Raw genomic sequence first — 17,805 nt, forward strand, 5'->3', positions numbered from 1 at the left:
TTGACAATATATAGCAAAAGAACTCTCCAAATATGCATACTCTGCTTTAGCAAATTAACTTCTGGGACTCTATTTTAGTAATATTTAAGAATATGTACTTTACCAGAAAGGTTCCCACTAAAGTTTCATGAGGGCAAGGACTCTGGCATTGCAAGCAAAGATCTGGCCATACAGATAGTCCTTAAACTGCTATCATTTTCTTTAAGTAGCTAAAATTTAGAAATAACCTCAATGCCCAACATGATGAGGTTTGAGTGAACTTTTACATTGCAGCCATTAAAAATGGTATTTTAGAAATATATAGTCTAAGTGGGGAAGATGTTTTTATTTTAAACATGAGTATACATATACAGATAACCAGGAAAACCTCTGGAAAGGTATATACCAAAATATTTTACCTATGAATAGTAGTAGGTATTAGTAGTAGGAATAGCTGATTTGGGAGTTACTCAATCTGCTCATCAGTAGTTTCTGATTTTTCAGCCACAACAATAAGTATTACTTGTGTTCAAAAAAACCTACTTAACACTGTTTAGGAAAAACTGCATGCCCATCTTAAACATGATTTTGAGGGGTGAATTTGTATCTATTCTATAAAACGTTATACTTTTTGACAATTTTTTCAGGATTAGAAAGCTCTCAAAAACAAAATTAGTGTTTTCTATCACTAATTTCAATATCCCTAGGAGATAAGTTTTTTTTTTAAGATTTTATTTATTCATGAGAGACACAGAGAGAGAGGCAGAGACACAGGCAGAGGGAGAAGCAGGCTCCCTGTGGGGAACCCCATGCAGAACTCAATCCTAGGACCCTGGGATCACGACCTGAGCCTAATAAGGCAGATGCTCAACTGCTGAGCCACCCAGGTGCTCCAAAATTGGTATATTAATAACTGGCTCAGCAGATCTGGTTTGACCTACTGAAATATCTGCAAATCTTAGATGTTGATCTAGTTACTGAGCCAGATGTTGAAACTCCAGATAGCCACACCCTGATGACAGACCAGATGGTTCCTCAGCTAGGCAGGCTGCTCTGCCTTGTTTGATCTTTTCCTCTTGCTCTTTCAAGTGTCACACGGGGACACTACTTGATTCTTAGCTTGTAAAAGTGAGGATTCATTCTAGAGTTCTCTAGCCTCCCTGGTACAGCGTGAACACCAGCACAGACACATCCACATGTGTGCAAACATTCTCTACTTTATGAACAATGATGTCACTCCTGATCTATGAATTAGACAACAAAACATTTATTTCAGTACTCTCACTCCAAATCTCCACTTGGTCATTTTAAACATGTCATTTTGGGGCACCTGGCTGGCTCAGTCAATAGAGCATGTCACTCTTACTCTCAGAGGCATGAGTTCAAGCCCCACACTGGGTGTGGAGCCTACTTAAATTAAAAAAAAAATTTTTTTTAAGTATTAAATTTCTTTAATTTTCAGTAACTAGTCTAATAATTATATAACATCCCCTCATGAGCATATTTCCCATCCAAATTGCCCTTCGGTTTTCACTGCCTAGCCAGTGTAGGTCTGGAAGATGGGGCAGGAACTTCAGGACTTGGCCGGAATCTGCCTGGGGCAGCATCCGTGGTGATTCTGGAGGAAGTAGAGGAAGCAGGGAGAGGAGAGGCGGTGACAGCCCTTCTTATCTGTTACTCATAAGTCAGGAATTCCTAAGATTGGTTTGGATATGTTTAGGAAAACTCTACCTTAGGTCAATTGATTAAATCATAATACTGAATGATGGCTGTTAGTTCCAAAGCAGGATGTGTAAGCACTAAACTAAGGGCTGAGTGCTTGCTGATCACCAATTTACTTACACGATGCAGGTGGTGTGTAGGCAGCTTAGTCTTGACAGTATCAAAATACTTCATATTTTTCCATCCTCTCTTTGTCTGTAGAAATCTCTCTAAGCCTATAGCTGTGCAGTATAAAGAAAAGGAAGATCGTTATGTGGACACATACAAGGTAGGTTTGGTTTTTCCTCATATTTTGATCAATGAAAACTTAAGTTATATTCTATAGACTTGTGTTTTGCCTAATTTTATAATATTAATTTTTCTGTTTTTTACTTTCTTGTGCTTTGAGTGACAGACAACTGGAAATCATTATATGATTTTAAATATTATTGTCTGTCTCAATTCTCTGAAAACACTTTGCCCAAAGAAATACACTTATTATAGCATAAATTGGAAGCTAATAATCCACTGTAATCCACATGTAAATAACTATATTCCTTTTAAAAAAAAACTCACTGAGATTTTCAGAGACCTGCTATTTGTATCCCCTGGTGTTATTTATATAACAATATCAGTCTATTTATAATGCACCATAAATTCCTTTTATTCATATTCAGCAAATTATGCATTAGTTTATTAGCAGAAATATATCAAAGTATAAATTATCTATTTCTGTGAAATTAACATTAATGGAATTGTGTTGGAAATTTTTTTAAAAACTCATTAGCCACATGCTGCATCTTCACAGCAGTATGAAGGTAAGAGAAGCAGTTTTCTCGCATTCACATTGTTTTGTGTCATAGTTCCAGAAAGATCTCTCCAGCCATCTTATAACTGTCACTCCTTGATTCTTCTGCAGTTGAAAATGGGGTAGTGCTATGGAATCGAGAAGTGATTCTAGAAATTCACTATCACCCGACTTTGTTATCAGAGCCAGACAGAGCTATGGGAGATGAGTGACAGATATTAAATATTCAGTTGAGCTTCCTACTTCATGATAGGAATATAGGAGTCATGAAAAAAATCACTGTATTCATTTTTATCTCAGTATAACTACATTGCAAAACAGCCATAATGTGTAATGTTAATACCTAAGAATTTCAGTAATGTGGTACAGTTTTTCCATTGCTGTTGCTTTTCCACTGCTAGAGAGTTTCTCTAAAGAACATAGCATTGTATCTTGAGACTCATTTTTAAAATGCAGACGTCTCTAGTGACAGTAGTAGCTCTCATTTATTGAGCGATTGATTAACTTAAACATTATAAGTCATGTTGGGAGCCAGACTGCTAAAGGTGCAGACTGTGCCATGCTTCTCAGGTGGCCAAACCTCAGCAGGACACCAAGGAGGAGATGCTCGAGGTGGCTGAGGTCCAAACACAAGTGGGAGGGCAAGCCATGGAGAATGGTGTCAAAGGGGCAGTAGAGGAACGCCTGCTTGGCTCAGTTGGTTGAGTGTCTGACTCTTGATTTCAGCTCGGGTCATGATCTCAGGGTTATGAAATAGAGCCCTGTGTCAGACTCTATGCTGAGTGTGGAGCCTGCGCAATGTGGGATTCTCTCTTTCTCTCTGCCCCTACCCCACCCAGTCTTCTGCTCCTACTCTCTCTCTCAAAATAAAAAGTAAAATAAAATAAAAATTTTGAAAAGGGGCAGACAGTAGAGAAAATGGAAAGAAAATTAGTGAGGCTTTTCCAGCTTTGTCTGGAGCACTCTCTCATGAATACTGTCTGATTCCTTGTTTCCTTCAGTACTTGGAGGAAGAGTACCGCAAAGGAGCTAGGGAAGATGACCCCATGCCTCCTGTGCAGCCCTACCACTACGGCTCCCACTATTCTAACAGTGGCACTGTGCTTCACTTCCTGGTCAGAATGCCTCCTTTCACAAAAATGTTTTTAGCCTATCAAGGTAAGAATTATTTTGTAACTACCTAAAATATCCTATTGGGTCATTAGGAAAAAAAAATTTTTTTGACATTCTTTCTGAGAACATATTGAGACTAATCAAACCACCGGAAAAAGAATTCTATTTATTCTTTCAAAAAAATTCTCTTCAAAAAAGCATCTCTCTCTCTCTCTCCCTGTTTCTCTCTCTCAAGAAAAGAATCATCATCATCATCATCATCATCATCATCATCATCATCTTCTATCTCAGTGTTTAAGTACCTACTGCAGGCAGGAAGATTACTTAGAGGTGAATTTACTGACTTGTGTGCAAATAGGGACATACTGTCCTAACAGTTTCTAATGAGGACTGTGGTATGAGCTCTGTAGTTGTTCCTCATGGCACCCAGAATCCTTCGTGGGACCATTTTCCGTTCATTTACTCAACCCTTCTTGAACTTCTTTATATATTTTTACTCACATGCCACCTCTTGGCAGAATGAATTTTATATTGTCTCTATGTGGTCTATATAGAAGGGGCTTTCATATATTTGTATATATTTTATATATATATATATATATTTGTATATATTTTATATATATTTTTATATATTTCTTATATTCTTCTTATATTCTATATATTTCTTATATTTGTCCCTGTGTAAGTACAAATGTTCCACATGACAGCTGTTCAAATATTTGAAAATTATTGCCCTGTCTCCTTTTTCCCTTTCAGTCTTCTTTATCCCCAGGCTAATTATCCTTAGTTAATTGGACATCAGGTTGAGAGCCTCCTCTATTCAGCTTCTGCAAGGAATACAAAAGATAAATAAGACTGTTCCATACTTACTAAAGAGTTTTAAAAACTAATGTGTAAGCTATCCTTGTTTGTTCTGATTTCCAAACCTGTCACGATTTTGATCATCCTTCTGGACATGTTATGGTTTGCCAATGCCCTTATTAAAAAGTGACACTCAGAATAAAAAGGAATGTTTCAGATATGGTTTGGGACCACTGCAATGTGTAACAGAACTCTTACTACCTTCTTTTTCTCATGTAGCCCAAGAATCTATTAATATAAAACTCCCAATCAACTAAAATTTCTTAATTTTTAATATATATTGCTATTATGCTAAGTTTTCTTCATTGTGTATTTAAGAATGATTTTAAAAAACAGAGGCTGCTGCAATCTCCATCAATTTCATCTGATTAGCCATCTGAAATGACTGATGTCGGCTTTTGGATTTATTTCTAGACTTCTGGCTTAGTCCAGGGCTTCTCACCTTGGCCCGGCAGTCATTTTGAAGTGCATAATTCTGTGTTTTGAGGACCGTCCTGTGTTGTATAGGCTATTTTACAACATCCCTGGCCTCTGCCCACTTCATGCCAGTGGCATTCACCAGTTCAGTTGTGAGAACCTAAGAATACCTCTGGACATAGCTAAATGTCACCTTAGGGGCAGAAATGCTAACTTAAGAATCACTCATTTAGTATATGCACATTCTAGATCATAGGAATTTGTAGTATTACTTTTTTAAGCTAAGAAATAATGAAGAATTTGAAAATCTGAATAGAACCCTTACTGTGCTGCTTTTATGCCACAGCTTCATAGTCTCTATTCTAGAGACTATGACTCCACCATAGCCTTATCTATAATTGCCTTTAGTTTTTCTGGGTTCCATTTAGATTGGTTACTTTTTCTCTTGAGCTAACTGACTCAACAAAATAGAAGAGAAAGTAGTGAAAGTAATAGAAAATGTTACTGGGCGGGGAAGCCCAGACCTGGGGAAGAAATTTAGCACACCTTTTCAAAACTATGCCTTGCTTGATGCTGAGATTAGTCTGTGACAGTCTCTAAATGAAAAGATAAGTTCGAAACTTCAACAACTTCAAAGGAGTTTTAGATCATACAGCATGGTTCCTAAGAAGCGTCTACACAGCTGATGTTCTCAGGGGCTGGCCTTTGGATGACATTTAATGTTCTTGGCTTACCCTATGGCTAGCGGATGGTAACTGTTGACAGGAAAGAGACAGGTCAAAACTCAGTTCTTAATTACTCATCTACAGCAGAAGAACTTAGCAGAGGAGTGACTGTGTTTAGTTTTATTTTCACTTATAGGAAATTGTACTTCATTCTTTAGCTCAATTACAACATCTAAAAAGCAATACTCCCCCCCCCAAAAAAAGAAAAAAGTTATCTTAATTATTAAAGGTGAAGTAATAGTAATTTTGCTTTATGATGGGGAAAAACCTGTTTTACATATTTGAACTTTAATTTTCCTTCTTTATTATTCACTCATTCAATAAATAAGTCACATCAAGTCCCTCATATGTGCTTGTTGTGGGTGATACTCCAGCTCCCTGCTGTTATGGGGCTTTAATTCTGCTTGGGTAGACAGTAATCAATTAAATAAATGATATAAATTCATCCAGTTATATGTACTAGGAAAACATAATACAGATTAAAAATACTATAATATGGTCTCAATTTGTGTGTAGAAATATTTATTTTCAAGAACATGAATAACGTCTTTTAAATTGAAAAACTAAATGAACATCATTTTAATCTTTTCAAAGTAGCAGAAGTAAATTAATTATAATAAGCTTCAAATAGAATAAGGTCATTATGTCTTAATTGCATTGTTTGTATTTCCTTGTAGATCAAAGTTTTGACATTCCAGACAGAACTTTTCATTCCACAAATACAACTTGGCGCCTCTCATCTTTTGAATCTATGACTGATGTCAAAGAACTTATCCCAGAGTTTTTTTATCTTCCAGAGTTCTTAGTCAACCGTGAAGGTATAGCAGTAAATCATTTCTAATTTATATTTCTCTACTTATTTTATAATTTTCTAAAAATAAGAAGAGCTTTCCTAAGTCCTATAATTTGAGTTCCCCAATAAGAGAAATACCTTTTATTTATCAAGTATATCATTTTATTTCCAAGTGAGTATGAAGATTTTAACTATTTTATAGGACTAAATATGTGTGGACAATTGGTAACTTTTAACTATTAAAGGTATTTGTAAACATGTATTTTAGTTTTGTTACAGAAATTGCTTATTTTTTCTAATTGCAAAGGTTATCATATGTTCATTATTTTAAAAGTTACGAATTTACTGAAAGTGCAACGTAACTTAACCAAAATCTTAATGATTTTTATGAGTGACCAACATAGAAATAACATACCCTAGCCAGAATCTTCTAATACCAAAAAGAGATGGTAGAGGATAAAATCGAGTTTTCTGTGATGCCAAACACCAACAATCTTGACCAACCTTACCTACTTTTAAATAGACCAGATAATCCTTTAAGAGGTGTTTGTTCTACATAATTTCATTGTTCTACATAATTTTATATTTTTATGTGACCTTTACGAATATATGAAATTGATAACTGTATTTTTAAAGAAGTTAGTGTTGGGAAAATTACTTTAGAATTTTATTCTATACTAACTGGCCTCTCTGGAGCTGTTTAGAAAATCATTAATAAATCCATACTGCTAATAACCTGGAGCACATTTCATAGTGTTGCCCAAATGAGAAATGCCTCAGTGAATTGTCAGCATCCACAATTTGGTACCTGCCTTGTAGCTTTCGGGCTTGGGCTCATTTAAATCTATGCTTGTTTTCTGTGTCTGTGATTCCTTATATGTATGTTTCCATTATCTCTTGGTACATACGAATACCTCCAACACTTAGTGCCTCAAAACAACAATAAAGTTATCATTACAGGTTTTGCAGGTCAGAAATTCAGGGGCAGCTCAGCCTGGTGCTTTTAGTGGTTTTGGCTTAGGGTCTGCATTCAGATTAGCTGGAGCTAGACCAGCCAGGGGATCAGAGCAGCTGGGTGCTGGCAGGCATCTCTCTTTATGTGGTGTCTGTGATTTTCCATGTGGTCTTTCCACCTGGACTAGTTTGGGCTTCCTCACAGCATGGTGGCCTTGGACATTCTCCTTGGCAACTCAGGATTCCAAAGGCGAGTGTCCCAAGAGAGGAGGAGAAACTGCACAGGCTCTTCTAACCAAGCCCTGGAGGTCCAGAGGAAGACTCCTCCTGCATTCTGTTTGTGAGGCAGTCACAAGTGCATGCCCACATTCAAAAGGAAAGAATATAGATTTTACCACTTGATGGGGGAGCAGCAAGATTCTGGAAAAGCATGCAATAAAGCAAGTGTTGTTATATTTTTGGAAAATATGGTTTGCTATCATGTACATCATGTCATTTCCTATCAGCATTCCCGTAAGCCTTTCGTTGTACCTCCAGTCATCTGCTTTGTGTGTGCCAGCCTGTGATGTGTCCCTAAAGCACATAACAGTTGAGAATGATGTGAGTTTATACAGACTCCCTGCTGCTCAGCCCCTCCCTAGCTCAGTCCTTAGATGTCTCATTCACTATTGTTAAATCAGTAAATCCCTGCCACTTCTCCCAAAGCGGCTCACATAGAGTTCTGTAGATTCTTGGCCAGTCTGTCCTAAATCCCTCTGCAGCTGTCTGTGGGAGGAGCTGAGCTTTTTGAGATGACCCCCACCCTCACTCCATGTTAATTTATATAAGCCCTTGGTTTATATTTCACATCATATCATTTCAAAATACTTCCAAAATTAACGAATATCCTTCTGTTTTCACAAGATCTAAAAGGAAGTAGCGACTCAATTTTATGTAGAGTGTAATCAGCTTTTAAGAGATCCTTTTTAGTTTCTATTCTATTATGGTGTCTGTAAAAGGTAGCACAAAAACATCTCTGTAACATTTCTTTTAGGACAGTTTTTTTTTTTTAAACAAACACTTCTGAGATTTTTGTTTACACTAGCAGACTAATGAAACAATTAGAGAACAGCTCATTTAGATCACAGAAGAACTCTCTAATTCAATGTGTTGCGATAATTTTGTTGTCCATAGGAATGCTTAGTAGAAATGGTGTCAGGACAGATCTCTATACTTACCATAAAGTTAACAGTTCATTTAGGAATGTATATATTTTGTATTAGTTGGATTTTTTTAAACTACAGAATGCTAATATTTACTAAATATAGTCTTAATTTGATTATGATTTTAACACCAATAATTCAGAAATGCTTATACAAAGCCTTAGTTTTATTTTAATCAAGTTTATAATTGAATAGAACAGATATGTAAGCACTTATATTTGAAGTTTTGATAAGTGGAATATTGAAATTAGCAGACAGTGATTTTCTGCTGTTTTTTTTTTCAATATGGTATAAAGTGGTAGAAGGATAAAGTTGAAAGATGTCAAATTTAATTAGGATAGCATTAACCCATGTAGTTCTATCATTCGGTAAGTAAGTAGATAAACAATGATGTCACTATTCTCTTTGCCTCTGCTTTTCCTGCTTTTAATAGCTGTTTAGCTGTTTCTGGGAACTCTTAACACCTGCTCAGGGGGCCAAATGAGGCATGCTTTGGGGAGGTAAGCATTAATATTAATCTTCTCTTTTAGGTTTTGATTTTGGTGTGCGTCAGAATGGTGAACGGGTTAATCACGTCAACCTCCCTCCTTGGGCACGTAACGATCCTCGTCTTTTTATCCTCATTCATCGACAGGCTCTAGAGTCTGACTACGTATCCCAGAACATCTGTCAGTGGATTGACTTGGTATTCGGGTATAAGCAAAAAGGGAAAGCTTCTGTTCAAGCCATCAACGTTTTTCATCCTGCTGTAAGTGACTCTTTTAAAAATATGCATTTATATAAGGCAAAACCTGAATAAAAGGTCAGCTGTTGGGCTGTTTCTTTAAAATACCCATTATCAGAGAGAATTGGCAACAGCCTAAACTGTTACCCAAGACTTTTCAGGTTTTGTATTTCACCTCTTGAAAAATGACTGAGATGCTATCCATCAGGGGTTCCTCAGGACCATCCCCAGGCTGGATGAGGACTTAAAGACTCAGCAAATAGTTGTACTTACAGACGGTTTATTACAGTGATGGATACAATTCAAAATCAGCAAAAGGAAAATGCATAAGGCAAAGCTGGAGGATACTGGGCTCCAGTTTCCAAGAATCTTCTCCCAATAAATAACAAAGAACATGCTTATTTCCACCAGCAACATGCATAATGTTGTTTAGCAGGGCAGCCCATTAGAGAGTAGGAGCCCAGGATTTTTATTAAGGGCTGGTCACAAAAACGCTCTCTCACATGTACTGAAATCCCAGGCTCCCAGAAGGAGATCAGGTGTTCAGTATAAGCCACATTGTTTGTGCAAACATTTTTGGCACAGTAAGCCACTCTTATCCCATTAGGAACTCTCCTGAAATCCGTGTTTCCATGTACCAGCCAAGGGCCAACCTTGTAAGCAGACCTGTCCAGGGAGGGCAGTTAGGGCCTGCCATGGTAACTTCAGCACAATATCAATTCCTCTAAGTAGAATTGTTACACTTTCACATATACTTTTTGATGATGTTAGATAGGCTGCCTTCTATTTTAAAAAATCTTATCCATTAAGGAAACATTTAATTTGCTAAACTCTGGGTGTATGAAGGTGAGTAAGATTTAAGTGGGGACAGAAGGGTGAGAAGGAATGTTTGGGTGGTGGTGCCTGGATGGATTTGGTAGTGGGGGTCCAGATTAGGCCTCTAGAACAAAATTCCTCAAGGAATGGGGCAAAAAGGCAAATGATATGGACAAAGCTATTGCCTGGTGTTGCCTAGTGGCCACTCAGAGACAGTGAGTATAGCAGAGTAGCCATTAATCCACTATGTAAGGCATTTAGCCTCTCTGCTTTCCTAATGTTATAATCAGGAAGTAGGGTGAGACTGACTCGGACTTCCCCTCCAGCTATACTTCTCTGCGTAGGTTTAAGGAGTGTTTGTAACAAATGCAGGGAAAATGCACACCTGAACCTATGGTTATGTGCTCTGTACCTGGGCTGATTTATGCCAGAGACCCATTCCTAACTAGCAATTTCAAAATAAAATTCTCTTTAGTCCATTTTGCTCACTAATTATTTTAAGTATCTTTACAATAACAGAAAATTTAATTCCTTCAGAGACTTAAAGGTCTAGAAGAGAGTAAGATTTACTGATGACTCTGATAAGAGAAATGCTGTGGCACAGTGTTTTGGAAAAGGGGATAATACAGCTTAGTGGGTGAATAATTTTCTACATAAGAGTAGTATAGGAGAGGGAGGGGCAAGACGGCGGAAGAGTAGGGTCGCCAAATCACCTGTCTCCACCAAATTACCTAGAAAACCTTCAAATTACCCTGAAAATCTATTAATTCGGCCTGAGATTTAAAGAGAGACCAGCTGGAATGCTACAGTGAGAAGAGTTTGCTATCAAGGTAGGAAGACGGGGAAAAAAGAAATAAAGACACAAAAGGCCTCCGAGGGGGAGGGGCCCGTGAGGAGCCGGGCGGAGGCCGGGGCGAGTGTCCCCAGGACAGGAGAGCCCCGTCCCGGAGGAGCAGGAGCTGCACCAACCTTCCCGGGGGAAAGGGGCTCGCAGGGAGGTGGAGCAGGACCCAGGAGGGCGAGGATGCCCTCGGGCTCCCCGGGACAGTAACAGACACCTGCGCCCCGGGAGAGTGCGCCGAGCTCCCTAAGGGCTGCAGCCCGCACCGCGGGACCCGGAGCAGCTCGGGGGGGTGGCTCGGGGGCGGCTCCGCGGAGGGGGCTGCGGGGCGGGAGCAGCTGGGGGGGCTCGGGGGCGGCTCCGCGGAGGGGGCTGCGGGGCGGGAGCGCGAATCCAACAGCGCGGGCTTCGGAGCACAGGGCGCGGGGACACAGCCCAGGATCCGGCCTGCCCCGGGACAGGCAGAGGCCGGGAGGTCCCAGGACAGCGAGGACGCTCCTGCCCCAGCTGAGCAGATCAGCGGCCCCGCCCCGGAGCCTCCAGGCCCTGCAGACAGTAGTTCCTGCGGGAGCTGAATCCAGGACTCCAGAGCTGCCGCAGCCACTGGGGTTGTGCCTCCTGCCCCCTCACGGGGTAAACAACCCCCACTGAGCCCTGCACCAGGCAGGGGCAGAGCAGCTCCCCCAACTGCTAACACCTGAAAATCAGCACAGCAGGCCCCTCCCCCAGAAGACCAGCTAGACGGACAACTTCCAGGGGAAGCCAAGGGACTTAAAGTACACAGAATCAGAAGATACTCCCCCGTGGTTCTTTTTTTTTTTTTTTTTTGCTTTTTGCTTTTTGATTTGTTTCCTTCCCCCACCCCCCTTTTTTCTCCTTTCTTTCTTTTTCTTTCTCTTTTTCTTCTTTTTTTTTTCGTTTTTTTTTTCTTCCTTTTTTTTCTCTTTCTCTTTTCTTTCCTTCTTTCTCTCCTCTCTTTTTCTCCTTTTCCCAATACAACTTGCTTTTGGCCACTCTGCACTGAGCAAAATGACTAGAAGGAAAACCTCACCTCAAAAGAAAGAATCAGAAACAGTCCTCTCTCCCACAGAGTTACAAAATCTGGATTACAATTCAATGTCAGAAAGCCAATTCAGAAGCACTATTATACAGCTACTGGTGGCTCTAGAAAAAAGGATAAAGGACTCAAGAGACTTCATGACTGCAGAATTTAGAGCTAATCAGGCAGAAATTAAAAATCAGTTGAATGAGATGCAATCCAAACTAGAAGTCCTAACGACGAGGGTTAAGGAGGTGGAAGAACGAGTGAGTGACATAGAAGACAAGTTGATAGCAAAGAGGGAAACTGAGGAAAAAAAGAGACAAACAATTAAAAGACCATGAAGATAGATTAAAGGAAATAAACGACAGCCTGAGGAAGAAAAACCTACGTTTAATTGGGGTTCCCGAGGGTGCCGAAAGGGCCAGAGGGCCAGAATATGTATTTGAACAAATTCTAGCTGAAAACTTTCCTAATCTGGGAAGGGAAACAGGCATTCAGATCCAGGAAATAGAGAGATCCCCCCCCTAAAATCAATAAAAACCGTTCAACACCTCGACATTTAATAGTGAAGCTTGCAAATTCCAAAGATAAAGAGAAGATCCTTAAAGCAGCAAGAGACAAGAAATCCCTGACTTTTATGGGGAGGAGTATTAGGGTAACAGCAGACCTCTCCACAGAGACCTGGCCGGCCGGTAAGGGCTGGCAGGATATATTCAGGGTCCTGAATGAGAAGAACATGCAACCAAGAATACTTTATCCAGCAAGGCTCTCATTCAAAATGGAAGGAGAGATAAAGAGCTTCCAAGACAGGCAGCAACTGAAAGAATATGTGACCTCCAAACCAGCTCTGCAAGAAATTTTAAGGGGGACTCTTAAAATTCCCCTTTAAGAAGAAGTTCAGTGGAACATTCCACAAAAACAAGGACTGAATAGTTATCATGATGACACTAAATTCATATCTCTCAATAGTAACTCTGAATGTGAACGGGCTTAATGACCCCATCAAAAGGCGCAGGGTTTCAGACTGGATAAAAAAGCAGGACCCATCTATTTGCTGTCTACAAGAGACTCATTTTAGACAGAAGGACACCTACAGCCTGAAAATAAAAGGTTGGAGAACCATTTACCATTCGAATGGTCCTCAAAAGAAAGCAGGGGTAGCCATCCTTATATCAGATAAACTAAAATTTACCCCAAAGACTGTAGTGAGAGATGAAGAGGGACACTATATCATACTTAAAGGATCTATCCAAGAAGAGGACATAACAATCCTCAATATATATGCCCCGAATGTGGGAGCTGCCAAATATATAAATCAATTATTAACCAAAGTGAAGAAATACTTAGATAATAATACACTTATACTTGGTGACTTCAATCTAGCTCTTTCTATACTTGATAGGTCTTCTAAGCACAACATCTCCAAAGAAACGAGAGCTTTAAATGATACACTGGACCAGATGGATTTCACAGATATCTACAGAACTTTACATCCAAACTCAACTGAATACACATTCTTCTCAAGTGCACATGGAACTTTCTCCAGAATAGACCACATACTGGGTCACAAATCGGGTCTGAACCGATACCAAAAGATTGGGATCGTCCCCTGCATATTCTCAGACCATAATGCCTTGAAATTAGAACTAAATCACAACAAGAAGTTTGGAAGGACCTCAAACACGTGGAGGTTAAGGACCATCCTGCTAAAAGATGAAAGGGTCAACCAGGAAATTAAGGAAGAATTAAAAAGATTCATGGAAACTAATGAGAATGAAGATACACCCATCCAAAATCTTTGGGATGCAGCAAAAGCAGTCCTAAGGGGGAAATACATCGCAATACAAGCATCCATTCAAAAACTGGAAAGAACTCAAATACAAAAGCTAACCTTACACATAAAGGAACTAGAGAAAAAACAGCAAATAGATCCTACACCCAAGAGAAGAAGGGAGTTAATAAAGATTCGAGCAGAACTCAACGAAATCGAGACCAGAAGAACTGTGGAACCAGATCAACAGAACCAGGAGTTGGTTCTTTGAAAGAATTAATAAGATAGATAAACCATTAGCCAGCCTTATTAAAAAGAAGAGAGAGAAGACTCAAATTAATAAAATCATGAATGAGAAAGGAGAGATCACTACCAACACCAAGGAAATACGAACGATTTTAAAAACATATTATGAACAGCTATACGCCAATAAATTAGGCAATCTAAGAGAAATGGACGCATTCCTGGAAAGCCACAAACTACCAAAACTGGAACAGGAAGAAATAGAAAACCTAAACAGGCCAATAACCAGGGAGGAAATTGAAGCAGTCATCAAAAACCTCCCAAGACGTAAGAGTCCAGGGCCAGATGGCTTCCCAGGGGAATTTTATCAAACGTTTAAAGAAGAAACCATACCTATTCTCCTAAAGCTGTTTGGAAAGATAGAAAGAGGTGGAGTACTTCCAAATTCGTTCTATGAGGCCAGCATCACCTTAATTCCAAAACCAGACAAAGACCCCACCAAAAAGAATTACAGACCAATATCCCTGATGAACATGGATGCAAAAATTCTCAACAAGATACTGGCCAATAGGATCCAAGAGTACATTAAGAAAATTATTCACCATGACCAAGTAGGATTTATCCCTGGGACACAAGGCTGGTTCAACACCCGTAAAACAATCAATGTGATTCATCATATCAGCAAGAGAAAAACCAAGAACCATATGATCCTATCAATAGATGCAGAGAAAGCATTTGACAAAATACAGCACCCATTTCTGATCAAAACTCTTCAGAGTGTAGGGATAGAGGGAACATTCCTCGACATCTTAAAAGCCATCTATGAAAAGCCCACAGCAAATATCATTCTCAATGGGGAAGCACTGGGAACCTTTCCCCTAAGATCAGGAACAAGACAGGGATGTCCACTCTCACCACTGCTGTTCAACATAGTACTGGAGGTCCTAGCCTCAGCAATCAGACAACAAAAAGACATTAAAGGCATTCAAATTGGCAAAGAAGAAGTCAAACTCTCCCTCTTCGCCGATGACATGATACTCTACATAGAAAACCCAAAAGTCTCCACCCCAAGATTGCTAGAACTCATACAGCAATTCGGTAGCATGGCAGGATACAAAATCAATGCCCAGAAATCAGTGGCATTTCTATACACTAACAATGAGACTGAAGAAAGAGAAATTAAGGAGTCAATCCCATTTACAATTGCACCCAAAAGCATAAGATACCTAGGAACAACCCTAACCAAAGAGGTAAAGGATCTATACCCTAAAAACTACAGAACACTTCTGAAAGAAATTGAGGAAGACACAAAGAGATGGAAAAATATTCCATGCTCATGGATTGGCAGAATTAATATTGTGAAAATGTCAATGTTACCCAGGGCAATATACACGTTTAATGCAATCCCTATCAAAATACCATGGACTTTCTTCAGAGAGTTAGAACAAATTATTTTAAGATTTTTGTGGAATCAGAAAAGACCCCGAATAGCCAGGGTAATTTTAAAAAAGAAAACCATATCTGGGGGCATCACAATGCCAGATTTCAGGTTGTACTACAAAGCTGTGGTCATCAAGACAGTGTGGTCCTGGCACAAAAACAGACACATAGATCAATGGAACAGAATAGAGAACCCAGAAGTGGACCCTGAACTTTATGGTCAACTAATATTCGATAAAGGAGGAAAGACTATCCATTGGAAGAAAGACAGTCTCTTCAATAAATGGTGCTGGGAAAATTGGACATCCACATGCAGAAGAATGAAACTAGACCACTCTCTTGCACCATACACAAAGATAAACTCAAAATGGATGAAAGATCTAAATGTGAGACAAGATTCCATCAAAATCCTAGAGAAGAACACAGGCAACACCCTTTTTGAACTCGGCCATAGTAACTTCTTACAAGATACACCCACGAAGGCAAAAGAAACAAAAGCAAAAATGAACTATTGGGACTTCATCAAGATAAGAAGCTTTTGCACAGCAAAGGATACAGTCAACAAAACTCAAAGACAACCTACAGAATGGGAGAAGATATTTGCAAATGACATATCAGATAAAGGGCTAGTTTCCAAGATCTATAAAGAACTTATTAAACTCAACACCAAAGAAACAAACAATCCAATCATGAAATGGGCAAAAGACATGAACAGAAATCTCACAGAGGAAGACATAGACATGGCCAACATGCACATGAGAGAATGCTCTGCATCACTTGCCATCAGGGAAATACAAATCAAAACCACAATGAGATACCACCTCACACCAGCGAGAATGGGGCAAATTAACAAGGCAGGAAACAACAAATGTTGGAGAGGATGCGGAGAAAAGGGAACCCTCTTACACTGTTGGTGGGAATGTGAACTGGTGCAGCCACTCTGGAAAACTGTGTGGAGGTTCTTCAAACAGTTAAAAATATACCTGCCCTACGACCCAGCAATTGCACTGTTGGGGATTTACCCCAAAGATACAAATGCAATGAAACGCCGGGACACCTGCACCCCGATGTTTATAGCAGCAATGGCCACGATAGCCAAACTGTGGAAGGAGCCTCGGTGTCCAACGAAAGATGAATGGATAAAGAAGATGTGGTTTATGTATACAATGGAATATTACTCAGCTATTAGAAATGACAAATACCCACCATTTGCTTCAACGTGGATGGAACTGGAGGGTATTATGCTGAGTGAAGTAAGTCAGTCAGAGAAGGAGAAACATTATATGTTCTCATTCATTTGGGGAATATAAATAATAGTGAAAGGGAATATAAGGGAAGGGAGAAGAAATGAGTGGGAAATATCAGAAAGGGAGACAGAACGTAAAGACTGCTAACTCTGGGAAACGAACTAGGGGTGGTAGAAGGGGAGAAGGGCGGGGGGTAGGAGTGAATGGGTGACGGGCACTGGGGTTTATTCTGTATGTTAGTAAATTGAACACCAATAAAAAATAAATTAAAAAAAAAGAGTAGTATAAAGTAAAGGCAAGGCTTCAGGTGTAATTTTTTACCTTCATTTATATTTGATCTAAAATATAACTTTAAAAGCAATTAGGAATTTTGACATTAACCTCATTATAGGGCAGCCCGAGTGGCTCAGCAGTTTAGTGCTGCCTTCAGCCTAGGGTCATGCCTGGAGACCTAGGATGGAGTCCCACATCAGGATCCCTGCGTGGAGCCTGCTTCTCCCTCTGCCTGTGTCTCTGTCTCTATCACTATCTCTCATGAATAAATAAATAAAATCTTTTAAAAAATTTTTTAAAAATAACTCATTATACTCTGCCTATAATCCTAACATATCTTTTCAATTATTCTTATGTAAAATTCACATTAACAGTATCTGCATGCTGAAATATCCCACATAATTGTCATTTTACTGGAATTTTTGTCACTATTTCTTTGGGACTTTGAGGTTTAAAAAGAGTAGAGTTTATGCCATTGTTCTAGGACTATGATAACATTCAATTCACAGAGCCAGAGAAAGTAGAGTGATTAAGTGTACAGTCTCTGAATTCAGAATTGAGTTCAAACCCTCATCCTGTGATGCTGCCACTTGCCTTGTGACCTTGGGCAAATAGCTTAACCTCACTGTAACTAAATATACAAATTTGTAAAATGTGAACAATAATACCAACCTCATAAATAAGGAAGGCAATTCATACAGGATAATGTCTGCCGAGGAACTAAGTATAAATAAATGTTAATCTTTTTTTTTTTTAATGTTAATCTTGTTAAAGAATGTAGAAATGCTAATATATAAGATTCACTTAGAAATTGATACCATAGAATAGAGAAACACTATTTTCATTTTTTAAAAT

At 39.1% G+C, this 17,805-nt stretch overlaps 1 protein-coding gene across 1 annotated transcript in view; it reads left to right on the plus strand.

Annotated features, from left to right (window-relative positions):
* The window catches only part of LYST (lysosomal trafficking regulator), a 189,383-nt gene that overhangs the window by 140,378 nt on the left and 31,200 nt on the right, over positions 1–17,805 (plus strand). Inside the window, exons 41-44 of the mRNA XM_072822986.1 lie at positions 1,903–1,969; positions 3,490–3,646; positions 6,282–6,422; positions 9,084–9,301. Coding sequence (XP_072679087.1) covers positions 1,903–1,969; positions 3,490–3,646; positions 6,282–6,422; positions 9,084–9,301 — 583 coding nt within the window. The remainder of the gene's footprint in view (positions 1–1,902; positions 1,970–3,489; positions 3,647–6,281; positions 6,423–9,083; positions 9,302–17,805) is intronic.

The sequence above is a fragment of the Canis lupus genome, chromosome 4 (assembly GCF_048164855.1).
Source record: "Canis lupus baileyi chromosome 4, mCanLup2.hap1, whole genome shotgun sequence".
Classification (NCBI taxonomy): domain Eukaryota; kingdom Metazoa; phylum Chordata; class Mammalia; order Carnivora; family Canidae; genus Canis; species Canis lupus.